Source organism: Acomys minous (assembly GCF_964271855.1).
Source record: "Acomys minous genome assembly, chromosome: 2".
In the NCBI taxonomy this organism is placed as follows: Eukaryota; Metazoa; Chordata; class Mammalia; order Rodentia; family Muridae; genus Acomys; species Acomys minous.
This window is the reverse complement of record NC_140484.1, coordinates 83,625,491-83,651,726: the sequence shown is the minus strand read 5'-3', so window position 1 is coordinate 83,651,726 and position 26,236 is coordinate 83,625,491. Positions and strand designations below refer to the sequence as shown.

At 36.9% G+C, this 26,236-nt stretch overlaps 1 protein-coding gene across 1 annotated transcript; it reads left to right on the top strand.

Moving 5' to 3' along the window:
- LOC311609880 (vomeronasal type-2 receptor 116-like) lies at positions 1 to 25,917 on the top strand (the record flags this gene model as incomplete). The annotated part of the gene is made up of 6 exons (XM_084803314.1): positions 1 to 209; positions 8,254 to 8,545; positions 8,899 to 9,705; positions 10,435 to 10,662; positions 14,912 to 15,035; positions 24,872 to 25,917. The coding sequence occupies 6 exons, from the start codon at positions 1 to 3 to the stop codon at positions 25,801 to 25,803; spliced, it is 2,592 nt and encodes an 863-aa protein (XP_084659440.1). The 3' UTR covers positions 25,804 to 25,917.
- Positions 25,918 to 26,236: the final 319 nt, after the last annotated feature.

The window sequence follows — 26,236 nt, the reverse complement described above, 5'->3', positions numbered from 1 at the left end:
ATGTTCTGGGGTTTTATCATTGGGATCCTGCATAGTCTCAATTCTGTGCAGGCCTTTAGTGACAATGAGTGCTATGTAATGATTAATGAAAGTTTTTACCATAAAGGAGATGTGACCATTGGTGCATTTTTTTCTCTTCATATTTACTACACAGGCAACAGAATTCCTGGTAAAACATTTGTGCACTATTATCAGGACCTTCACACACAGTAAGTACAATTATTCATTGTAAGAGTTCTAAATTTTTGTGACTTAAAGTATTAAATGAGTTCAAACATGCTTGTGATTTTTTCTTTTTTTATGCATTTGATTCTCAAACTCACTCTGCCATTCTCACATTTCTTCATGTAAATTTTGACTTCTTTTCATCTTGCAAAGTAAAAGTAATAATTTTTGGTGTTCATTTGGGTTTCATAAAATTATATTGGAACTTCCTTATCTTCTATTGTCATGTATGCAATGTCAGATGATTTGCATATTTTTATTGATGTGATTTCATGTTATGGATAATTTAATCTGAGTATTACCATGTATATCTTGGCTCTCTTTAAGTGGAGATGTTTTCCTGTGAGAAGAAATTATGTTATTGAATGCAGAGACTCCTGAGTGCCCGGAATGTTGTTAGAGTGACAAATCTTGACTGTGCTACATGCATTGGATTTCACAATAGGATTGCCATTTTTACATTGGGAACACTTTTTGATCAACAATATTTTTGTCTGTATTATTTTTTGCATCTTAATGTGTCTTGGCTAATATTTCCAAATCTTAGATTTTCAAGGTTGCCCAGTTTGCTATACGTGTTTCAAGTGCTTTTTCTCATTCATATGGATGTGCTCACCAACATACATGCTTGTTGACATTTATGAAAAGCCCAAAATTTAGGCATTAAATCAGAAACGATTGGTTTACTTAGACGAATAAATTACAAATATGCAAGTGTGTCCATTTATAGAGGAAATTAACTGTTCTTACCACATACTGACATCCCAAATCTCTAAAGAAGTTTTCACCAGCACCATGACTAGAACAATAGAGCTTGCACATATCTGAACACATGAGAAAAATCTATAGGAAGACAATAGGAAGAAATTCACAAAATGATATATAGTTATCAAGAATATCAATGTGACATTATTATGTATTAATAAAAAGCTTAGTATGTAGTAAGTAAAAATTCAAGAACAGTGGAGAAATAAATACATTAAGAGGTAAATCATCATCATATATTTCAGGTGGTAAAACACATAGTTTAGTATTATAATAACACCAATGTCCACAGATGCAAGATTTCATAACTAGATATAATAATTCATATCTTGGTAGCATAATTCAAGGTAGAGCTAATTCTTAAGAATCACATATTATCTCAACTAAAATCACAAATTTTCTTCTATGTCTTGGAGACTGGGGACTTTGGATGCTAGCTAGAGCCCATTTTACTTCACCCAAACTAATGTCACTTCTTACTCTTCTGCTCTGTACATTCAGCAGCTCAGGAACCAATGTACATCTGTATGTGGTTTTCATATCATGAAACAACAAGCCCATACACAAAAAGATTATACTTTTCACTACATAAGCCATGATAATGAAAAGATAGTATCCTGTAAACAATTAATTTTTAAAATTTTATTTTATTTAAAATTTTTTATTAGTTTTTAATTTGTTCAGTTTACATTCAACTTGTAGCCTCTCCCTCAATGCCTCCCAGTTCCACCCCTCCCACTACTCAACCACCCATTAGTTTTCAGAAAGTGGAGATCTCCTCCTATATCTTCTGACCTCAGTCTGTCAAGTTTCCTCTGGACTTGTTGTAGCCTCTTCTTCTGTGGACAGGGAAGGCTGCCACACTAGGGGCAAGTGATCCCTACTCCCAATATTATGGGACCCAGAAGAAACTATCCTGCCTACCTACTATATCTGAGCAGAGGGTCTAGGTCTTCACTGTGCATGGTCCTTGGTTTGTGCATCGGTCTCTGCAGCAACACCACACTGGTCTTCTTGAGAGCTTCTATTGCCTCTAAGTCCTTCTACCCCCATACTCTTCTGTAAGACTCCCTGTGCTCCACCTCAGATTTGTCTGTGAATCTCAGCATCTGCTGCAATCCCCAACTGTGTTTAGTTTTCCAGATGCAGTAGATATTTAAAAATAATACAAGAAATTTCTCAGATTTCTTATTTTTCTTACGGATTTGTCTGCATGTCTGTTCCTATCATTATCAAAAGAATTTTTTCAAATTACCACTTACTACGATTATTTTGAGCACCTATTGTTTTATTATTTTTATTTTCTATATCTGTGTGTGTGTTTCATATGCTATTTCATGGTTTTTACTTATATTTTTGTTTTGTGGAACAGGCTCTCATTAACTTTTCACAGCCCCATAAATCCTGGAACTTACTACTTAAACAAGGTGGCCTAGAATTCAGAGATCTATCTTTCTTTGCCTGCTGAGTGCTGGATTTAAGGCATGCATTGCTATTCTCTGCTAGATGGCTTACCCTTTGTGTGTTTGTTTCCCTGTGTTGCACTGGCCCTCATGTAATTCTGTATGTATGCAAGGCTGGCATAAAATTAAGAGATCCATTTTTCTGTGCTTCATGAGTGCTGGGATTAGTGGTGTGTAACATGCCTGTTAATATTCTAAAGATAGACAGACAGACAGACAGACAGACAGACACACGAGAGAGAGAGAGAGAGAGAGAGAGAGAGAGAGAGAGAGAGAGAGAGAGAGAGAGAGAGAGAGAGAGAGAACAGAGCAGAGAAAGTGCAAGAACAAGATTTGGGTAGGTGGGGAGATAGGAGCAAAAAAGAAAAAGTCTTTCGTTATAAATGAAAGATATTGTATATGTTTGTGAATACATAGATAATTTAAATATATTAATCAAGATGAATATTTAACCAATCTATGAAATGCTGTATTCAAATTCTTTGTATGAAAAGAATGAAAAGGAAACAAATAAAATTGTGTTGAATTTTAAAGTGCTTTAATTATCATCTCTGAGTTGTATATGTTCCTGATACACTTTGTTCTTTAAAACATAAATCTAAAATATAGTGATGAAATCTTGCCTATAAAGTTACCATCTCACAATCATTGTTTTGTTTTGAGTCTTGGAGCCAATCTTCTGTTATGTCATGAAATACATATTAGTGAGTATATTATTTATTTTGTGTGCAAGGCTTTGCTTCTATGCATAGACTTGTCAAGGTGATAAATATCATCCTATTCATATATGCATGCAGTTGAACCTATTCCGTCCATTGGCAATATCTGTATTGATTTTTCTGGTCATGTGTAATTCTGACAAGTGTTCTTCCATTAGGCATATTTTTATATTGTTTGGCTATTAAAAGTATCTATTGATTGCTTAATATTTTCATAAAAAGGCTTTGATATATTCACCCATGCCACCACATCCTACTCTATCCACTTTCTCTGTACTTATGCTGCCTACCAGAAAATTATATATTTATTTTATTTTTTGCATTTATGTACAGTTTGTGTTTTAGAAGTGCTATTGTAGTTAGGGCATTCCCTTGATTATGGTTCACTTCCTAGGTGTCACAACAGTGAAGAACCTATCTCACATTAGAATCTCAGGTAGCGGTGAGATTTTGTTCCCATTTTCTTCTACACACTGTGACCTTCTGTTGTTTAAGCACACATGATCTTGAACATGCTCTCATAATCACTGTAAGTTCAAATGTGCAAGTAGTGTGTTGTAGAGATATTGCTTCCTTGAGATTAACCTCAACCTCTGACACTTACATCTTCCCACTTCCCACTATAGCTATAATTTTAGTTATAATCCCTCAGTATTGATGATAGTGTGATATGTAACCCATATTTATGTCTGAGAAATTTATAGTCTCTTAATATGCCCTGATATGTCATTGATTTTTGTGTTATTTGCCGTGTGTTGTAAAAAGAAGCATCTCTAATGATGGTTATGTGATGTACTAATCAATGGGTTCAACAGTAAATCATAAGGAATTAATTTTACACTGTGTCTATTTAGCAGAATAGCAATGTTAAATGCAACCCTTGTCTATGACCTACCTAGTTATAAGCTCTTGCCCATATTTACATGGATAAGCATATGTTCCATACAATTAAAGGAACCTCATATCAAATAAGACAAAAGCTGGTTTCACATATAACATGGGTACCCATTTTTGTACCAGCAGACACATTATATAAGGCCAGGCTCTCTGTGTCTTCCATGATTCACAGATGAGTGAAAGTGATAATAACATTTATTTACTTTGGTAGCATGCATAGCATCTTCCAGAACTATTAATCTAGCCAGGATAAGTAAAGCATTCATGCAAGTACCAGCTTGATTTCTGCATCTACTCTAATTCTAGTATGTAGAATCTTCAGAAAGGGAGTATTGTGGTTAAGTTCTGCAGGAACTTGTACCTTCCTGATTCATATATTATAGATAATGTACATGAAAATGTATCATATTTCACTTTTGTAATATTATTCAGAATGATTATTTTAATTGCATGCAAGTTTACAAAGATGGACATACTTCTGGTGTAATTAATTATCGTGCCTCCTGTTTTTCTTAGTTTTTAATGTTTTTTTATTGAAAAATAAAATCATTCATATTACATTTCAATTGCGATCCCATCCCGTGCATCCTCTGATTCCTACCTCCTTCCCACTTTCACGTCATTCCCCTTCCCTCTGACTGTGACTGATGGGGATGTCCTCTCCTTGAATATGATGCTAGGGTATCAAGTTTCTTCTTGGTAGTCTGCTATTCTTCCTCTGAGTACCATCAGGCCTCCCCATCAAGGGGACATGGCCAAGCCTCCTGTTTTTCATTTGAGAGTTATTTATAGTAGATTTATAATTACACTATTTCATTGCTAGTCTCTGCATTCCTACTTTAGTCTTTTTGGTTTGTCCCACTACACCTAAATTTTGTGGTATTCATAATTTCACTCTGCTAAATACAAGTACATTCTTACTTGTTAGTTTGCAATTATAATATATAAAAACTTTTGTTTCATTTCATGTCAAGTTTCTAGACAAATGCATTAAGTGAAAGGCATATAAACACACCTCAGAACATAATCTGTAAGTCTCAGAAGCATCCCAGAAAGGGAGTGTCGAGTAGGGAAGAAACACTACCATCTTCTTTGAGCCAGCATGTATATCAGAAATACAGCAGACTTGTAACTATGCTAAAGAAAAAATACGTTTTGGAAAAGGAGTAGGGAATAAAAAAAACTGAGGTATAATCATTTGGTGAAGCAAACTAAAAACAAAACAAAACCAACCAAAACAAAGCATTTATGTTTCTGGAGCGCCAGAATTCAGAAGAAAAATATATATTCAATGACGCTTTTTCTTTTCTTTTCAAATATATTTAATTTCAATCCATATATATATTCAAAATATTAAAAATAATATTGCTTTTCTATGAAACTTTTAAAAATGTCTTAAGATGAAGTGTTCCTATACCTAACTAAAAACCATTTTCCTGAATATAACCTTAAGAAAACTTTTATGAGCAGCAAACTTTGACACTAAATGATTTAGTATTTCTTTTTGTTTACAGTATATGGAATCATTAAAAGCATAATTTTTATGACCATGTTGCTGTAAGACAGGTAAAGAATTACCTTATAAGGTAAAATGTCAAGGTACAAGTGTGAGGATCTGAGTTCAGATCTCCCGAAGAACACGAACGTACTCTTGCAAGCCATTGATTATGTGGAGGGCAAAACTAGGGACAGGTGACTCCAAACATGTTTTCTGGCCAGTGTCACAGGTTTATGTGCTAAAGACACCAAATGTGGGGTCAGTAGGTGCGATACACTTTCTTCTTCATAGTACTGTGTGAGAAATGACAGAAAGAATCTTAATAATCTCAAACCAGACAGATTTACAGAGTGTGTTTCAGGCCAGCCAGGGCTACATGGTTAGAATCTGTCTTAATGAATCAAAATGTCAGTCAGTCAAACCCAGTCTCAAAACAAACAAAGAAACATACAAATTCATTCATTCATTCATTCATTCAGTCAGTCAGTCAGTCACTAATTAAACAAATGAGTAAGATACACACTGTGGGGCCACTTGGGAGTTACATTAGCTCCTGTGTACCAGTATAGCAAAGTAACATTAACAACATTAGGGACTGGCTCTCTCCCATGGGTTGGGTCTTAAATATGAATATCTTTAGTTGACCATTTCTTAAATATTTGCTCTTTATTTCTCCCAGCACATCTCAGGCAAGACAAATTTTGTGTTGAAGGTTTTTTTGGTGGTTTGTTATTCCTATGCCTCCATTGGAAGTTCTGCCTGGCTACAGGAGGTGGCCATTTTAGGCTCTGTATCCCTGATGCTAGGAGTCTCAGCTAGGATACTCCCTATTGATTTCCTGTGGCCCCCATAATAGGTCTCTGGCATATCCCAGAGACACACTTCACCTACACTTTATGGTCTCTCACCCAGCCCTCTCTCCCTCACACTTCCTTCTCTTGATTTCCACCCCTGCTTCCCTCCACATACCCACTCCTACCAAGTTTTCACCCTCAATCCACCTCCAAGGCCTATTTATTTCTCCTTTTCAGTGAGGTTAAAGCCTCTTTCCTTGGGCCTTCTTTGTTATTTAGCTTCTTTGGGTCTGTGGGTTATCCTGTAATTTATGGCTAACATCTACTTATAAGTGAGTAGATACCATGCATATCTTTTGCAGTTTGGGTTACCTTACTCAGCATATTTTCTAGTTCCAACTATTTTTAAATGATTATTTAATGATGCTTTAAAAAATAGTTGAGATGTATACCACATTTTCTTTTTCCATTATTCAGCTAAGGGACATCTAGGTTGTTTTCAGTTTTTGCTTATTACAATGAAAGCTGTTATGAACATAGTTGAAAAAGTGTGATTTTGGTATGGGGGAATATCTTTCTAGTATATTCTGGAATTGGTAACTCCTCCTAGAGGCTTTACCCAGAAAATGATAGAAACTGATTCAAGGACCCACAACCAAACATTAGACAGTGTTCCTGGAGTCCTTTGGAAGAGTTGGAGGTAATGTTTGATGGAGTGGCAGCGGTCAAGAAGTCCATAAGAAGAACTTTAGAATTATGTAATCTGTTCATGGGGCCTCAGAGAGACTGAACCAATGTTAATAGAGCATGCATGCCCTGGTCCTTGTCAACCAGCATGTATGTAGCAGATGCACAGTTTGGTATTCATATGCGTTCCCCATAAAGGGAGTGGGGAACCCTTGTGACTCTGATAACTCTCTTTGAATGCCATTAACCTAAATGGGTTGCCTGGCCCGTCCTTGGTATGAGACAACGCATGTGGTCCTGCAGAGAGTAAATTTATTAGGAAGGGTTGGTACCCATGGGGGCCTCAACTTTCTCTTAGGGAGATGGGAGAGGAGAAATGTGGGGAGGATATATGTGGAGAGGTCCTAGAAGGAAAGGATGGGGGTTGTCCTGGACAGGATGTAAAATGAGTAAATAAATAAATAAATAAATGGGGAAAACAGAAACTGTGTTAATGTGGACAGAGTGGACTGATCTTGGAATTCCCTTCTCTGTCGTGCACTTCTAGTTACATAGAGAAACCTGTACCTGTACAGAAACTCACATCCACAAAATTGATGGACACACTTCATTAAAACACACAAAAGTAAAATATATTTGGGCTTGGAGTCAAGTGAATTAGAATCAGCAATTGAGATACAGAGGCAGGAAGATACTTATGAGTTGAAGACCCACCTGGTCTACATAGTGTGCTCCAGGCCACGTTATTAAAAGAAATCATAGAAATAGGAACTGCAGCAATATATGATTTGAATTAAGTTTGTGCGTTTTTGTAAGTAATACACTGCCCCATAAGTAAGGGTTTAGGGTCTATATTTAATGCCTTTTGATAATTATAAATGGAGAATTTCCAAGACATAGTCATCAAGAGATCTGATGTTTTGTCAGAACCTACTTACTTATTCATTGGCAGTCTCATAAAATTTTTCACACATAAAAGATAAAGCAATATAATAAGAGAGTCCCTCAGACCATAAGTCATGAGTGTTAATCATCCCTAATCCTATATACTTAAATCCCAACCATAATTTCAGTCATATATGAGACTATGTTAAAATAATGATTTCAGAGAAGCATCAGCATTTGAATGGTAAACATGATTGCAATTAAATCTGAAGGTTGTATGGTCTATGTCTTCCTCTTGTAATTTGATAATATTGTTGCAGGTATAAGTTGAAGAACTACCAGTTTCTTTTGGCCTTGCGGTTTGCCATTGAGGAGATCAACAGAAATCCACATCTTCTACCCAACACATCCCTGGGCTTTGATTTCTATAATATTCGATATACTGAAAAGATTGTCCTCCTTGGTGTCTTTGTTTGGCTCACAAGAATGATCAACCCCTTTGCTAATTATCACTGTGGAAAGATGAAAAATTCACCTGCTGTACTCACAGGACCATCATGGGCAACATCTGCCCACATTGGGACACTGCTACAACTGTACAAAACACCACAGGTAGATATGAGGCTCAGGAACTAGAGTCAAGAATACTTTTAATATTATAGGTGTGTTTGAAAATGTAAAATAGGGGCATTTGAGTTAATCAGCCATCAAAGAAAAGTATGAAGGTACTTGATGGTCCATATTTCCAGTATTTGAAACAGGAAAGAGAGGTAGATGAGACCAGCTATATTATTTAAATGAAGACTTGTCAGTGATTTTTTGTGGAAAACTGGGCAGTATGTTTGTCTTTTAAAATATGAAAGAAAACATCTTCTCCCTGATTGTTTCCATCTATTGATTCAGAAGTGAGATTCTGTTTGATGCCAATTTTCTTTCTTTTGTTTCCAATTGTGTTTTCTCCTCAGCTCACATTTGGGCCATATGATTCTACCTTGAATGACCGAAGTCAGTTTAATTCTCTCTATCAGATGGCCCCCAAAGACACAACTCTGTCCCTTGCCATAGTGTCTTTGATGGTCCATTTTGGCTGGTCCTGGGTTGGTCTGATTCTCCCAGATGACCACAGAAGTACTCAGACTCAGTCAGACTTGAAAGAATTTATGGAGAACAATAGTATCTGTGTAGCCTTTGTGAAAATGATTCCTGGCACCTGGAATTCTTTTTCCAATGCCTTATGGAAAAAATTGGCAAAGATACCAGAATCATCAGCAAATGTGATAGTTATTTATGGGGACATTGCTTCTTTACAAGGTTTAATGAGACATATCGCACAACTCCTAGTGACATGGAAAGTCTGGGTCTTGAACTCTCCATGGGATGTTGACACCCATTCTGATTATTTCATGGTAGAGTCATTTCATGGGAGTCTCATTTTCTCACACCCACATGAAGACATGGTTGACTTTACAAATTTTGTCCGAACAGTAAATCCCTACAGATACCCAGAAGACAATTATCTTCCTAAGTTTTGGCATTTGTTCTTTAAGTGTTCATTTTCTGAATTTGATTGTCAACTTTTGGAGAACTGCCAACCCAATGCTTCTTTGGACTTATTGCCCAGACAGTATTTTGACCCAGCCATGAGTGAAGAGGGCTACAATATATACAGAGCTGTGTATGCTGTAGCCTACAGCCTCCATGAGATGCATCTTCAGCAAATACAACTACAACCCCATGAAGATGGAAAAGAAATGGAATTTTCCCCCTGGCTGGTATAATTTCTGTCTGTGTATTTTAATATTTGTAATGTTACTTTTTAAATCCTTAAGGCATTCAAATTTGGGATCATAAGGTTTGGAATATGCTTTCAGTAAGCAAGTGAGAAAATACTTGTTTCCCTGTCTGGAGGTCAATGCTAACACGTTAGAAAGTGTCTTTTATAGATGGCATACCCGGAGGAAGGAAAACTCATTAAGTCAATATTAAGTTCAATAACCTGTTGCATCCACGTTTTCTTTATCATATCTTCTTTGTGAAAAATTGAAATTTCCATATGTATTCCTTAGAGGAGAAGTGAGAGCAGTACATCTTTAAGGTTTAAAATGCTTCTGAGGACCGCCACAGGCATTTGAAATTAAGGACCACTTTAAAGTTCATGTTTGACTTCAGGGGCCTCATTTTAAGGATAGAAGCTCTGAATATAGTCCAAAAGTTAATAGGTGTAGCTATCTTTTCAAAGAAGTATGAATAAGCTGGATCCACACAACTTTAAATCTTAGCTGTGTTTAATTCCATGACTTCTCTCAAACATCGTAATATTTTCATAAATTATTGCATTTCAGTCAAAGAATCTTTCATTTACTCCACTACTTTTTTCTTCTTTACAGATGCTTTTTAAATCATGAGGTGTTAAATCTCAGACGTTCTTTGTAGTATGTTTTTATGTAAATGCATTTAGTATCTCAGATAGACCTTAACCTATGGCCCTGAATCTGTTTTAGCTCCTTCCTTTCCTGAAGAATAGTCTTCTGAGAAATCATCTGAGAGGCCACACAGTAATGGATGGGAGAAGACACTTAGAATCTGGGTATGACATTCACAATTTTTGGAATTTTCCAAAGGGTCTTGAATTAAAGGTGAAAGTAGGAAGTTTTTCTGCAAATGCTCCCCAGGGTCAACAGCTTTCATTATCTGAGCAGCTGATACAATGGCCTACAAGGTTCACAAAGGTGAGTTGTGTCTTATGCCTCTCATGTGATCTTTCAAAAAATAAAAAGTAATTCTCAGGATATGGTGATCCTGGGAGTTAATCAGTAGTCGTATACCATTAGAACCTTTTCTTAAATATAGCAAGCATAGACTATTTTATCATTCCTTGTGTCGGATCAGTGTAATAGTTTTTTTTCATTTCATAATGCTCACACATTTCTCAAGATCTGAGTGTCTGTTAGATTTCGCTCAGATCCTCAAAACATGGCTCCAAGGTTTATTTTGTAATCCAGACTCGGAAATTTCAGTGAAAGTTAAGGTGGCAGTTTTGTTTTGTCAGACTCTGAAAGGGTAGACTAGCATGACAGAGGTGTGAGTGTGTGTGTGTGTGTGTGTGTGTGTGTGTGTGTGTGTGTGTGTGTACATGAGCATGTGTAATCTTTACTTGCTATTTCATATAGTCAACAAAAGCAATTTAAGGAAGGGCAGGTTTGTTTTGACTGACATCTGATACTGTAAGAATGCAGTATATTATGGTGGGAAAAGAAAGGAGGTGATGACATCACATTCATAGAACAGAATCATACATCAAAGAATTTGGTTCTACTTATGCTTCTCTTATTCTTTCTGTCTATGACAGTAGTCAATGAAATATTGACCTCATTTTGTGGTTACTCTTTCCAGATTAAATAACCTCTCTATAAATCTCCTCACAGTAGAGAAAAGGGACTGCCTCTTATATGATCTTTGATGTCCCCAATTTGAATATTTCCTCTTGGTGGGGAATCCTAAGGGACACACAGAAGAATGTTGTTGTTAATTTATCAGTATGGCCTAATAATGTTTATTGTTAGGCCTATAATTATTATTACAGCAGTGGAGGACATATGGGATACCTAACCCAATCCCATGCCATCTGTTTCTAATAATTTCTATTAAGCTACCCCATTCCATAATCCCAAATACTTGCTAATGTTCATCTGGGCCAAATCTCCTTACATGCCAGCCATGTGATTCTCTTCCATCTAACCCATGATGGATTTATCCTCTCTTCTCCTCAGGTCTCTCTTCTCAAGGATCTCTGTCTCCCCACGGCCAGGAACCTTAGCTATGCCTATTTCATTTCACCTGCCCAGGTGGTGTGAAGGCCTTTTATTAATTAGCATCAAAACACATGATCATAATGAGTGAGTTAACCCAGAAGCAGAAAGACTCAAATGGTATATACTCACTTATATCTCCATATTAGCCCAAGGGGCATGTCCCACGAAAGCCTTCACTTACCAGGAAACTGAGACAGAGGGGAGGACATTCTAGTGGGACTCTAGATGAGAGAAGCATGGGAGAATGGCAAAGTAGAAGGATCCAGAGGGTCCTAGAAGTCTACAGGTAGAACATTATGATAGGCAGATTTGGGCTCAGGGGTCCTGCTCAAACTAAGGAACCAGCCAAGGACAATACAGGCGGTAAATCTTAAACCCATACCCAGATCTAGACAATGGACAGAACACTCTCCACAGTAGAGTGGAGAGTGGGATATTACTTTCTCACATATTCTGGTGCCTCACCTTTGACCATGTCCCCTGGAGGGGGAGACCTGGTGGCACTCTGAGGAAGGACAGCAGGTTACCAAGAAGAGACTTGATACCCTATGAACATATACAGGGTGAGGTAATCCCCCTCAGGAACAGTCATAGGGGAGGGAAATAAAGGGGAAATGGGGGGGGGGAGGGAAGAATGGGAGGATACAAGGGATGGGATAACCATTGAGATGTAACAAGAATAAATTAATAAAGGAGAAAAAAAGAAATTAAAAAAAAAAACCAACAGAGGAAGGGGAAACAGGCAGTCTCGATTAGACCTAATAGACTGTGGTCTTAAGTTGGGGGAGGAGGTCCCATGCTGTCAAAGGTCTAGAGGAGGGGAATAGAGTGGAAGAGGAAGGGAGGGTGTGAAGGGAAAGATACAAGCTAGCAGATAACATTTGAAATGTAATCTGGATAAATTATAATAAATTAGAAAAAAACTCCTCACAGAATTGCCCAAAGATTTGTTTCCATAATTAATCCAAGCTCTTTTGAGTTTTCAATCAATATTGACCATCACATTAAATATAAAAGTAATTGCCAGTAAGACTAGAGATAGGCTCAAACAAGTCTTTCACTGGCTCAGTTAGAGTTATTCCTAGATATGTTATATTGCTTGTGGCTATTGGGAAGGGTGTAGTTTCCCTAATTTCTTTCTCAGCACATTTGTCCTTTGTTTACAGGAAGACTACTGGTGTTTTGAGTTAATTTTGTATCCAGTCACTGTGCTGTAGGTGTTTATCAGCTGTAGGAGTTCTCTGGTAGAATTTTGGGGGTCTGTTATGTAACTCATTGGCACAGGGGCCAACTTCCTGAGCAGAACTCCAACAGCCCAGGCTCTAAGATCAACAATTAATAAGTGGGACCTCATGAGGCTGAGAAGCTTCTTGAAGGCAGGAGACACTGTCAACAGAACAAAGTGACATTCTACAGACTAGGAAAAGATCTTCACCAACCATACATCTGACAAAGGTCTAATATCCTAGTATATAAGAGCGCTACAAATTAAACACCACCAAAACAAATAACCGAATTAAAAAATGAGGCTCAGTATTACAATATGATGCGATTTTGTGTAGAAGTTAATGAGAGTGAAATAGCTAGCATTGCAAATATAAAGTTAATTTATGTTTCATATATTATGTTTGATCACCAAGTTAATTGATGTTAAACGGTTGACTACTAAAAGAATTATTATGCACATATATAATAAAATGCAAAAATTTATGTATTCTTTTAATACTGTGAATTATTTTTATAGAATTAAATATTTTCTAACCTGGGGCTCAGAATTAAACGGAGAATTCTCAACAGAGGAATATCTAATGGCTGTGAACACTTAAAGAAATGGTCAACATCCTTAGTTAGTCATCAGAGATGCAAATCAAAATAACTCTGAGGTTTCATCTTACACCCATCAGAATGACTGAGATAAAAACCTCAAATGACAGTAAATGCTGGTGAGGATGTGGAGAAAGGGAAACACTTCTTTGCTGTTTGGAGTACAAACTTGTACAACCACTTTGGAAATCAATATGGTGCTTTCTCAGAAAACTGGGAATAGGGCTACCTCAAGACCCAGCTATTCCACTCTTTGGAATATACCCAGAAGATGCTCCACCACATAACAAGGACATGTGCTCAACCATGTTCATAGCAGCCTTATTCATAATTGTCAAAACCTAGAACTAATCTAAATGTCCCTCAGTAAAAGAATGGATAAAGAAACTGTGGGACATTTATACTATGGAATATTACTCAGCTATTAAAATCAAGGAAACCCTGAAATGTATGAGCAAATGGATAGAAGTAGAAATGATCATCCTGAGTGAGCTAACCCAGACCCAGAAAGACTCACTTGGTATATACTCACTTAAAATTGGGCACTAGCCCAAAAGTCATGTCTCATGAAAGTCTTTACTTACCGGAATATTGGGATAGATACAGGGACTTCCTAATGGGACCCTAGATGAAGGAAATATGGGAAAATGGGGGAAATAGAAGGATCCAGAGGGTCCTAGAAACCTATAAGAAGACCATCATGATGGGCACATCTGGACCTGGGGGTTCTTCTCAACCTACAGCACCAACTAATGATAATACATGAAGTAAACATTGAACCCATATTCAGATCTACTCAATGGTCATGGTCAGGACATTTTCTACAGTTGTGTGGAGAGTGGGGACTGACTCAGACATGAACTCTGGTGCTCCATATTTGGCCACCTCCCCTTGGTAGGGAGCCTGATGGCACTCAGAGAAAGGATAAACAGGCTACCAGCATGAGACTTGATAGGCTGTGACCATATTGTGGTGGAGGAGATAACCATCTGTCACAGATATAGGGGAGGGAAATAGGATGAAAGATGGAGGGAGGGAGGAATGGGAGGGTACAAGTGAGCGGACAACAATTGAGATGTAATCTAAATAAATTAAGAAAAAAGAATAGAGATATGTTGAATCTAAAATCGTATCATGACTTTTTAGAACACTACTTTAATGACTTTCTCTTAAGATTAGCTTCATCTATGTAAATACAAGGGCTACAAAGCCCAGAAGCTGCCAAAATTGATTAAGTGAAAGCATTTGTAAATTAAGTGTTTGGTGATACCTCTAAACTCTCTATTTATTAGGACTTCTCACTAAAGTCCAAGCATTTGCTAATCACTTTCACTTATTTCAGATTCCTCAGTCTTTGTGCAGCGAGCGCTGTAGGCCTGGATTCAGGAAAGCTGCCCAGCAGGGCAAGGCTGTCTGCTGTTATGACTGCATTCCCTGTGCAGACAATGAGATTTCCAATGAGACAGGTAAGTACTGGTTTACAGAGAACTTCCATTTTGTCCACAGGCGTCTGCAGTAAATAATACACAAATGAAGAAGAACTGAAGAGAAGTAAAAGATACATTTTTCTTCCTTAATTAGAAATCGAAGGATTTCTGATATTTCCCTTTGAAAGGACACATTCTAGAAAGTTATACCATTCTTTGTTTACATTGTTGTTCCATTGCAGGCACTGTTCCCTGAAGATACCCATCTTGCCCATAAATTAACACTCCATTTCATTTTATCACGAACACAGTGTTTTGAGCACGAATCCATGCTCACTTACATGTAGGATTCACTTCAGGCTTAGATCTCTAACATAACAAGTTTTTTATGATTATAATTAGTTCAGGATTTATTGTATTTGTATTTGTTTTTATTTTTCTGTTTTGTTTTTACCTAGCTGGTAAATGAAGAGTTGAGCTTGATGTCCTAAGGACAAATATTTTATCTTCATAAAACTAACCTTATTTTGTTTTAATGTAAATAGATTGTTTCATACCATAGGTTCTTCTTATTTATATAATTGTCTCCCCTTTATTAAGCAGATTTTCCCCACACAGTGAATACATTTTCCCTTCCCTCTACTTCTCCCAATTCTCCAATACTTCTATCATGAGATATCCACTCCTTATCTTTACCTCATAAAAAGCTCAATAAAATAACATGTGATAAGATAAAACAAAAACCATCATTTTGGAAAAGACAAGGAAACAGAAAAATAAAACCTCAAGAGAGTGCACAAGAATTAGAGACTCACTTGTTTATGATTCAGGAATCTCAAAAATGTACAAAACTGTACATGTGCATGCAGATGGTCTATGGCTGACCTATGTAGGCCTAGTGAATCCTTCTCTGTGTATTCATATAAGCATTACTTGGTTGTTAATTAGAGCCTTGTTCTTCTGATATCTGTTGCCTTGGTCCCCTCCTTACTCTTCCCCATCTCCTATGGGGCTCCCTATGCTCTGAGTGAGTGTATAGATGGAAACATCTCACTTAGATCTGTTTTATGCTCTTCCTCTCTCCTTCCCTTCTTCTCTCTTTCTCTGGGTGATGTGTGTGTGTTTGTGTGTGTGTGTGTGTGTGTGTGTGTGTGTGTGTGTGTATGTGTGTGTGTGTGTGTGTGTGTGTGTGTGTGTGTGTGTATGTAAAATGTCTAGGCCTTGGTCTCTGTATTTATTTTCTTCGGTTATAGGAGTTAGCAAGGAAGCCTCTCTAATGATGACTGGATAAGGTACTGATCTATGTGTTTAGCAGAATATAATCAGGAGTCATTTGATGAGACCAATAGTATAGGTGTTCCCCACATCTTTGAGGTATCTACTCTCTCAGTATTGGTTGATCAAGTAATATCAAGAATGATTACTCCCTCGTTGAGTGGGCTTTGAGTCAAATCAGAAATTAGTCGGTTCCTCCAACAATGTTTGTATCACCATTACCCTAGCATATTTTGTGGGTAGGACTAAATGTCGTTCAAAACTTATGTGGTTGATTGGGTGCTTACTCGTTTTTTTTATCACAGCCTATAGAGTATCTTTCTTTGGTATAGATGTGAAACATGGGGCTGAAGGTTAATTGTAGCATGAACTTGGCATCTCCATGTAAACAAGTTGTGGTGTTGTGTTGTCTCAGAAGTGGGGCCTTGTGTCTGTGAAGAACAACAAATTGTTTTGTAAACAGCCTGTATTATTTGGGGATTTTAATGATACCATTGCAGCTAACAACCCAAATTCATGAAACCCAGTCCTCTTACTCAAAGTTTCAGTTCCTGACAAGAAATGGCTATTGGGTCTCTCTGTCCATCATTATTTAGAGGTTACATTATGATCACTCTGTGTTCATATTACTCCTAAAATCCCTTTTCTTTCTAGCTGTCTTTGTCCACATTTTCTCCCTCAATTCCTTTTCACGTCACTCCTCATATTTGTTCTTCCCACTTTCATTCCCCCTCTCTCCAGTTCACCCATAAATTCTGTTCTATTTTCTTCTCCCTTGGGATATCCGTATAACGCCCCTAGTGTCTTTCTCCATTCCAAATACCTCTGGGTCTATAGATTGTAGCTTTCCTATCATTTATTTAACAGCTAATACACAGATATAATCAAATGCATATTATATTTATCCCTCTGGGTCTGGCTTACATCAGTCTTAATAATTTTTTCAACTTTAACCATTGTCTGCAATGTTGATGTCAGTTTTAATTACCAAGAAATAATACTCCATCATTTAAATTTATCATATTTGATTTATTCATTCTTATGTTATTTTTTTCTTTTTCAAATTTTTTTATTATAAATTTATTCTGGTTACATCTCAATGGTTATCCCATCCTTTGTGTCCTCCCATTCTTCCCTCCCTCCCTTTTCCCCTTATTCCCCTCCCCTATGACTGTTCCTGAGGGGGATTACCTCCTCCTGTATATGCTCATAGGGTAAGTGTCAGGATTTTGTGAATAGAGCCTTGAACATATTTAATCAAGTATCCTTGTGATAAGATAAAGTATATTTTAAAGAGTAATAAAGCTGGATCTTGAGGGAAATTGATTTTTCACGTCTATGAAAATTTGGCATCCTGATATCCACAGTTGCTGTATCAACATTAGCAATGGAAGAATGTTCTCACTTCTCCATGTACTTGCTAGCATGACTATCATTGTATTACTGTTTGTAAGCATTCTGACTGGTGACAGATGGAAACTCAAAGTAGTTTTGGTTCATATTTTATATTCCTTTTCTATAGTTTCTTTTTCCACTTGAATATTAAAAAATAATTTATTCACTTTATATCTAAATTGTTATCCCCTCCCATGTAACTTCCCATTCTCCCTCCCTCCTTCTTTTGCCCTATTCCCCTCCCCTAGACCTGTGACAGAAGTGTAGTCCCACCCTCACCATATGATCACAGCCTATCAGGCTCTTCCAGATCATCCTGGCTCCCCTTCCTCTGAGTGCCACAGGCCTTCCCACCAGGGGGAAATGGTCAAATAGGGCACACCTGAGTTCCTGTGAGGGCAAGTCTCATTCTCCCTACAGCTATGGAGAATGGGCTATGCATTGCGTAGATCTGAATAGTGGGGATCTAGGTTTACTGCATGCATTGTCCTTGGTTGGAACAGGAGCTTGTGCAGGACACCAATGGGTCCATATCACGAAAACTGTTTACTTCATTTACATTTTCAAATTTTGTGGCGTATAGTCTTTTGAAGTACAACCTAATGTTTCATTGTATTTCCTCAATATGTGGCACTATATCTCCATTTTCATTTCTGATTTTGTTGATTTGAATACTATCTCTTTACCTTTTAGTTTGACTATTTCCAGCCTTCTACTCCTCTTGGTTGTATCTGATTCATTTTATTCTATGTCCTCCAGGTGTGCTGATAAGTTGGTCTTCTGGGATGCCTCCAATATCTTTATGAAGGCACTTAGTCCTATAAACTTTCTATTTGCATAAATTTCACCGTGAGTCATAATTTTGGGTATGTTGTGCTTTCATTTTTGTTGAACTTTAGGAAGTCTTTACTCTCTTTCTTTATTTCTTCCCTGACCCAGTTGTTTTCAGTAGAGATTTGTTACATTTCAGTATATATGTAGGATTTTTGTTATTTCTGTTGTTGTTGAGATCCAGCCTTAGGGCATGGTGATCTACAAGAATACAGGGATCATTTCAACCTTCTTTGTGCCTAAATATATCGTCAGTTTTGGAGAAGGTTCAATGAGGTGCTCTGAATAAGGTATCTTCTTTTATGTTTGAATGAATCCTTTTGTAGACATCTGATAGGTCTATTTGATTTTTGACATCTGTTAGTGTATTATTTCTCTGTTATTTTCTCTTTTATTCACCTGTTTTTTTTTTTAAAGATTTGAATGTTAGAGTCTCCAACTATTAATGTGTGGGGTCAATGTGTTGTTAGCTTTCTCAATTTTTTTCCCACGAATATGTTTGCGCTTATATTCAGTGCAAAGAATTGAGATGCACTCATGGTGAATTTTCCTGTTTGATGAGTATGAAGTATCATTCATCTCTTTTGAGTAAATTTAGTCAAAAGTCTGTTTCATTACCTGTTAAAACGGCTACTAAAGGTTTTTTCTTGTGTCTCTTTGGTTAGAAACCTTTTTAATAGCCCTCTACTCTCAGATATGTTTATATTGTGCTGAGGTTTGTTTCTTGCATTAGCAAGATGGTCCTCTTCATGTAACCAGTTTCTTAGTCTGTGTCTTTTTTTTAGAGAGTTGAGTACATCGATGTTGAGAGATATTAATAGCCAGTGATTATCACTTTTTTTTTTATGTTTTTTGTTGTGGAGTTTGTGCTTTTGTTCTCTTTAAGTTAATTTATTTATATCGTGTGTTTTATTGTGTGTAGTTAACCTTCTTGGGTCAGAGTTTTTCTTCTAGTATTTTCTGTAGGGCTGAGTTTATGCATGTATATTGTTCAAATTTTGTTCTGTTGTGGAATATCTTGCTTTCCCCATCTATGGTGATTGATAGTTTTCCTAGATCTGTGGTCTCTTAGGGTTTGCAAGATGCCTTCCTAGGCCCTTCTGTCTTTTATGTTCTTTGCTGAGAGCTCAGGAGTGATTCTGATTGGTTTGCCATTATATGTTACTTGGCCTTTTCCCCCTGTAGCTTTTGATATTCTTCATTGTTCTGTACATAAAGTGTTTTGATTATTACATGGTAGGAAGAATTTGATTTCTGGTCCAATCTATTTGGTTTTCTGTAGGCTGCTTGTATACTTATAGGCATTTCTTTCTTTTTACGAGGGGACTTTTCTTCCATAATTTTGTTGACTTCTCTGGGTTCCTAGAACCCAGGAATATTCTCTTTCTTTTGTTCCTATTATTCTTAGCATTTCTCTTTTCATGGTATTCTTTATTTCTTCTAAGTTTTTTTCATATTTTACATTGAATATTTTCTGGCAGATGCTTTACTTTTGTTGCTTGCATCTTCTATACTTGAGATTCTTTCCTCCATCTCTTGTATTGTGTTGGTGATGCTTACCTCTGTAGCTCCTATTTTGTTCCCTATGTTCTCCATCTCCAGGGTTGCCTCAATTTGAGCTTTCTTTATTGGCTCCATTTCCATCTCCAGATCTTGAAATGTTTTATTGAGTTCTGTCATATGTGTTTGTATTTTCCTGTATTTCACTGAGGGATTTATTTATTCTTTTAAAACCTTAATCTGTTTGGCTGTATCTTCCTGTATCTTTTAGGGATTCATCTATAAAAGCATTGATCATCTTCCTTAGAAAAGCTTTATTGTCATTTTCCTGTGTTTCAGTTGTTTTATGGTATCCAGTGCTGTTTGCAAGTGCATAACTCTGTTCTGGAGATTCTTCATTTCTCTTGATTTCATTAATTTTATTTTAAACTGGCCTTTAGCCATCTATTTGTGTCTGGCATTGGCTGGTAGTAACTTGTTCCTACCGGAGTTCTTGGGGGTATGGAAGTGCCCTGGGCAGGGAGCTTGTACTCTCTTCAGATTGGAATGTATAGTCGCTGATTGGTAGGTGGTTCTCATGGAACTGCCTGTTGCTCTTCTAAAATGTTTGATCCTCAAGACTGACTTGGCCTCTGAATCATGTGGTCTTCTTTTCACCAGCAAACTTCTTGGAGCCAGCTACCCCACGTCTGGCATTCTAGTTCTGAAATTCAGAAGCTCCATTTGCCCAGACACTGTGCTCAGACACTGTCTTTGATGGACACAGCCCAGAGCAAGAGGCTGAATGTTCTTTCAGAAGCCCTCCTGGGGTTGGTGGGTATGTTCTCTGACTCCCGTTTTGTTATCAGGGAATTTCTTTCGGATCACCTCTGATGTTTGATACTCAGAACCAACTGGGCTCATGAGTAATCTTCATTTGTCAGGTGAATTCCAGGAGTCAGCCACCAGCACTGAATTACTGAGACACTGTTCTTGCACCTTTTGCTTGCTGGGTGCCCCTATCCCAGAGAATCTGTGAACCCAGTGTTCTGGTTGTTCTCCTTTGGGAGACAGGTTGCTCTCGTTAGAGCAGCATTGGATACTGTTTCTGTGGATTCCTGTCATGATGAGGCCAAAGGTTGGAGCCAGGCACATTGATATCTGGAAGGTATCCACCTACAGGAAAGTGGGAGTGAGTTGCAGGCTGGAGGCTGAGACTCTACTTCCAGCAGAATGTGGGACTTTTACCATGATTATCTAGGTGACCTGAGGTTGTGCTCACTGTCTCCTTCAGTGTGGGATTTCCATTCACCTTGGGAACCCAAACACTGGAGTCTTGGGATCCAAAGCCAATGCCTTGTGGTCATTCTGGAATCACTGTTGTTGTGCTGGTCCCATACCATGTAAGATTGGTTCCTACATCTTGGATTCCTAACCCCCAAAAGTAGCTGGGATTTGCATTTCTTTTTCCTGATGGCTAAGAATTTTGAACATTTCCTTAAGATTTTCTTTAACCGTAGTATTAAATCTTGTATTGAACATGCTCATTTTATATCTGTACATCATTTTCTGATATCTAATTCCCTAACTTCTTTATATAATCTGTAGTGATCTTTCAGATACGGAGTTGGAAAAACTAATATCTCATTCTGTAGGAAGCTGCTTTGTATAAATAACTGTGTCATTTGAATAAAAAATAATCACTTTTTTGAGGTTCCATTTAGTAATTGTTCACCTTCTTGCTTTGATATCAGTGCTATGTTCAGAGAAGATTTGCTTTTACTAATGCATTCAAGGATATTTTCAATGTTATTTTCTTTTAGGATAGTTGATTTTGTAGTTTTTTTTTATGAAGTCTTTGGCTCTTCTGGATCCATCAATCTTTCCTTCCTCTCTTCCACAGGATTCCCCAAGTTCCATATAATTTTCAGTTGTAGGTCTCTGCATCAATTTCCATCATTTTCTGGGTAGATGACCGCTATACTCTCTGAAGACAGTTATGCTAACTCCTATCTGCAAACAGAGCAGAATATCGTTAATATTGTTAGAATTCTTCAAAGTTTTGCTCTCTCCTTTGCACCTGTACCTCTTGTGGTCAGGACAAACTAAGGGTCTAAGGTTGTTAAGGTACTTTCTTAGTGTCTTTATGAGCAATATCTACTTATAAGAAGATATTAATCATAAAGTATAAAATATCCATGCTACAAATCACAGCTCCAAAGAAGCTAAGTAAATAAAGTACCCAACCGGAGACACTTTATTCTCACTGAAAAGGAGAAATGGTTTGATGGAATGGGAGGCCTAGGCTGGGGTAAGCATGAAAATATGAGACAGAAGATTGGGAAAGAGAGAGGGTGTCAGTACTGGGTAAGACCACTGTATTGGTGGTGGTGGGGTCATCCTTGGGATGAATTAAAAAATTAGAACAATGGAAATTCCTATGAATCTGTGAGGGTGGCCTTAGCTTAAACTCCTAGCAATGGAGGATATGAAGCCTGAATGGGTCATTTCCTGTACCCAGACAAGACTTAGAATGGAGGGATTGGAACACCAACGCTGCTAATGTATCTTCTTTGATATTGAGGTATTTTATATATTCAGAGTTGAGTTTTGTGTAATGTGATGAGCATAGAAATTCATACATACTTCTCCACGCATACATTCAGTTGCACCACCACCATTTGATGAAGATGTTCTTTTTCCAGTATATATTTTTGGACTCTTTATCATAAGCGTTTTGATTTATATCTGGGATTGCAATTTAATTCCATTGACCAACTTTCTATTTTATGTCAATACCATCCTGTTTTGTTAGTCTCAGTGTTACAACTTGCAATCACGGATCTAGGAACCTCCAGAATTTTTTTTATTGTTCAGAATTGTTTTGGGTATCCTGAGTTTCATTTTTCCATAAGAAGTTGAGAATCTTTTTAAGTTCTGTAAAGACATGTGTTGGAATTTTAAAGGGGATTTCAATGATTCTGTATGACCTTTTGGTAGGATGGCTGATTTTACTTTGTTAATCCCATCGGTACATGAACACAGAAGGATTTTCAATCTTCTCATACCTTTTTCAATTTCTTTCTTCAAAGACTTAAATATTTTGGGTCAGAAAGCTTAGTTGATATCCAACTTTAATGAATACTAGCCTTATAATATGGAGGGGATTATTTCAATATCATTTTATCTGTTGAGTCTTGTTTTGTGCCTAAGTGTATTTTCAGTTTTGGAAAAAATCTTATGAGATGCTATGAAGAAGGTATTTTTTTGTGTGTTTCTGTGAAGTGATCCGTTACTAAGTTAGGTCCTTTTGTTTAAAACATCTGTTAGCACCAGTATTTCTTGTTTAGCTTTTGTCTGGGTGACCTGTTCAATGGTGAGAGTGGGGTATTGAGACATCCCAGTATCAGTGTGTGAGTGCCAATATTTGATTTAAGCTGTAGTAATGGTCTTCTTATAAAAGAGGAGTTCTTGTGTTTGGATTATAGTTGTCAATCCAAATTTCACCTGGTGGGTAGTATTTTTATAAGGGTGTAGTATCATTTTCCATCTCTTTTCAAATTTAATGTGGTTTCATACATGCAAGTATGAAACACTCTTTCATGTAGGTAGGTCCACATAAATATTCAGGATCCACAGAGTAAAAGTAATTTATGCATGAATACAAGATCTTACACAATTTTCTGTTAGTGACTATATTTTGAACCTATATATCATTTAAATTAGGATGAACACATTCATGTTCAAAATTAAAATTCCAAAGTATTACTGATTCAGTCTTCTTGAGTAAGAAAAAACCTATTTTTAAAAAAGAAGTGTTATCCTTATATAATTAGTTAATGAAACATATATCATGTAAACAATTTAAGGCAGAGACCAAATGTTATACTTGAAGCATACCTTATACAATGGAAAAGCAACAGTAAATGCTCATAATAGGAACAAAGGTATTACTTGTGGCTATTGAGAAATAAGTTGAAAAACATCTCATGAGAACAAATTCATTACAGTTCCATAATAACTGAGGCAAAAGAAAAAAAAAATAAGTTATCAAAAGCAAGAATTGATTATTCCGGACAATAAATTCATGTTTATCTCAATGTATGAAACAGAGAAATCCCATTAGTGAGGTGATGTGTTTCAGAAAAATCCAATGGTGAGTGTAATAAAAATATGGGATTATAACCCTCAATGTACACATACACACACACACACACACACACACACACACACACACACACACACCTGTTTTTATATAAAATGATAAATGTTTAGGATGAGAGTATTCAGAAAATTTTGAATACCATGATATATTTCAATAGTTATGTCCCTATATCTTAGAAATATTTTATAGCTATGTGTAACAACATATTACGTGTGAAGGATTTAAGCTTAAGAATGAAGTGCTATTTATCATTTCAAAATCTTTAAGATATTGAATTTGAGAATCTTTAGGATTTAAATTTGAGACAAATTTAAATACCTAACGGATTTTGTGAAAATAAGTTAATATGGATAACAAATCAGAGAACAGTGCATAAAATGAATTAAAAACTGAGCATATTTTACAAAACTTAAGTCAAATTAGGGATTTCTATAAGGAGGAAGAAGAATCAAACTAGGATTTTACAATATAATCTTAAAATCTTATGACATATATTCGATGCAATAGAGTCACAAATTCAGGGTATGTATACAAAGACACAGGAAATGTATGAGTCTTCTTTAATCTTTGTTACCATCGACAGAGAGGGCTGTATAGATTTAAAATGTTTCTGAAGCAATAAACAAAGGTAATTCCGGAAGCACTTCAATGAGCTTAGGCTGAGTAACAACCCAGTGGGAAAGGGAACACCACAGAACTGATTCCAGTCATCTTTATTTCTGAACGACAGATATGGATCAATGTGTGAAATGTCCAGAAAGTCACTATGCAAATTTGGAAAAGAATTATTGCCTCCAGAAATCTGTGAGCTTTTTGGCCTATGAAGACCCCTTGGGCATGGCTCTCGCCACCACTGCACTGTGCTTCTCTGTACTCACAGCTGTGGTTCTTGTAATCTTCCTGAAGCACAGAGACACGCCCATTGTCAAGGCAAATAATCGGGCTCTCAGCTACACCCTGCTACTGACACTCATCATCTGTTTCCTCAGTTCCTTGCTCTTCATTGGTCAGCCCAGCACAGCCACCTGCATCTTGCAGCAGACAACATTTGGAATTTTGTTCACTGTGGCTCTCTCCACAGTATTGGCAAAAGCTATTACAGTGGTTATTGCATTCAATGTGACTGTTCCACCTAAAATGGTCAGATTGTTAATGGTATCAAGGGCTCCTAATTTCATAATTCCAATTTGCACACTGATCCAACTTGTTCTCTGTGGAATCTGGCTCGTCACCTCTCCACCCTTCATTGATCAAGACACTCGTGCTGAACATGGCCACATCATCATTGTGTGCAACAAGGGTTCAGCAGTTGCCTTCCACTGTGTCCTGGGATACCTCTGCTCCTTGGCACTTGGGAGCTACATCATGGCCTTCTTGTCCAGGAATCTTCCTGACACATTCAATGAAGCCAAGTTCCTGTCCTTCAGCATGCAGGTGTTCTTCTGTGTCTGGATCACATTCCTTCCTGTCTACCATAGCACCATGGGGAAGGTCATGGTGGCAATGGAAGTCTTTTGTATCTTGGCTTCCAGTAGTGCACTCCTTGGCTTGATTTTTGCCCCAAAGTGCTACATTATTTTGTTAAGGCCAGATAAGAACTGCTGTCTTGACATCAGGCACAAAACCCATTCAAGAAGGAAAAGTCATTTAAAATTTAGGTAAAACATGTAAGTAAATTAAATACAATGCCTGAAACCAGTGGCATATTCTTTTACATCACTTACTCAGGTATAATGTGGTATCATTCTGTGGGTTCATAATTCTTCATTTAAGTGTATCAAAGTCTCTTTTTAGTGGAACCATTATTTTTATTTTATGATTGAGATTCATATCACTCTCTTTTCATTGAAAGAATTTCATTATGAAATCTTTTCTCGTCTCTGCCACATACGTAGACAAGTGTGGGAAAAAACACGTGGATATCTGGTCTCTTTTGCTTACAAAATGCTACTGTTGATGATGTGCCAGTATGCCCAATGATGGCATACTTATATTGTCCTTCTTTAATAAATAACAAATATTACATTTTATGTATTTTATTTTATTTTTAACTCCATGGTTTTTCTTATATTTACTATAGTAAATTGAACATTTT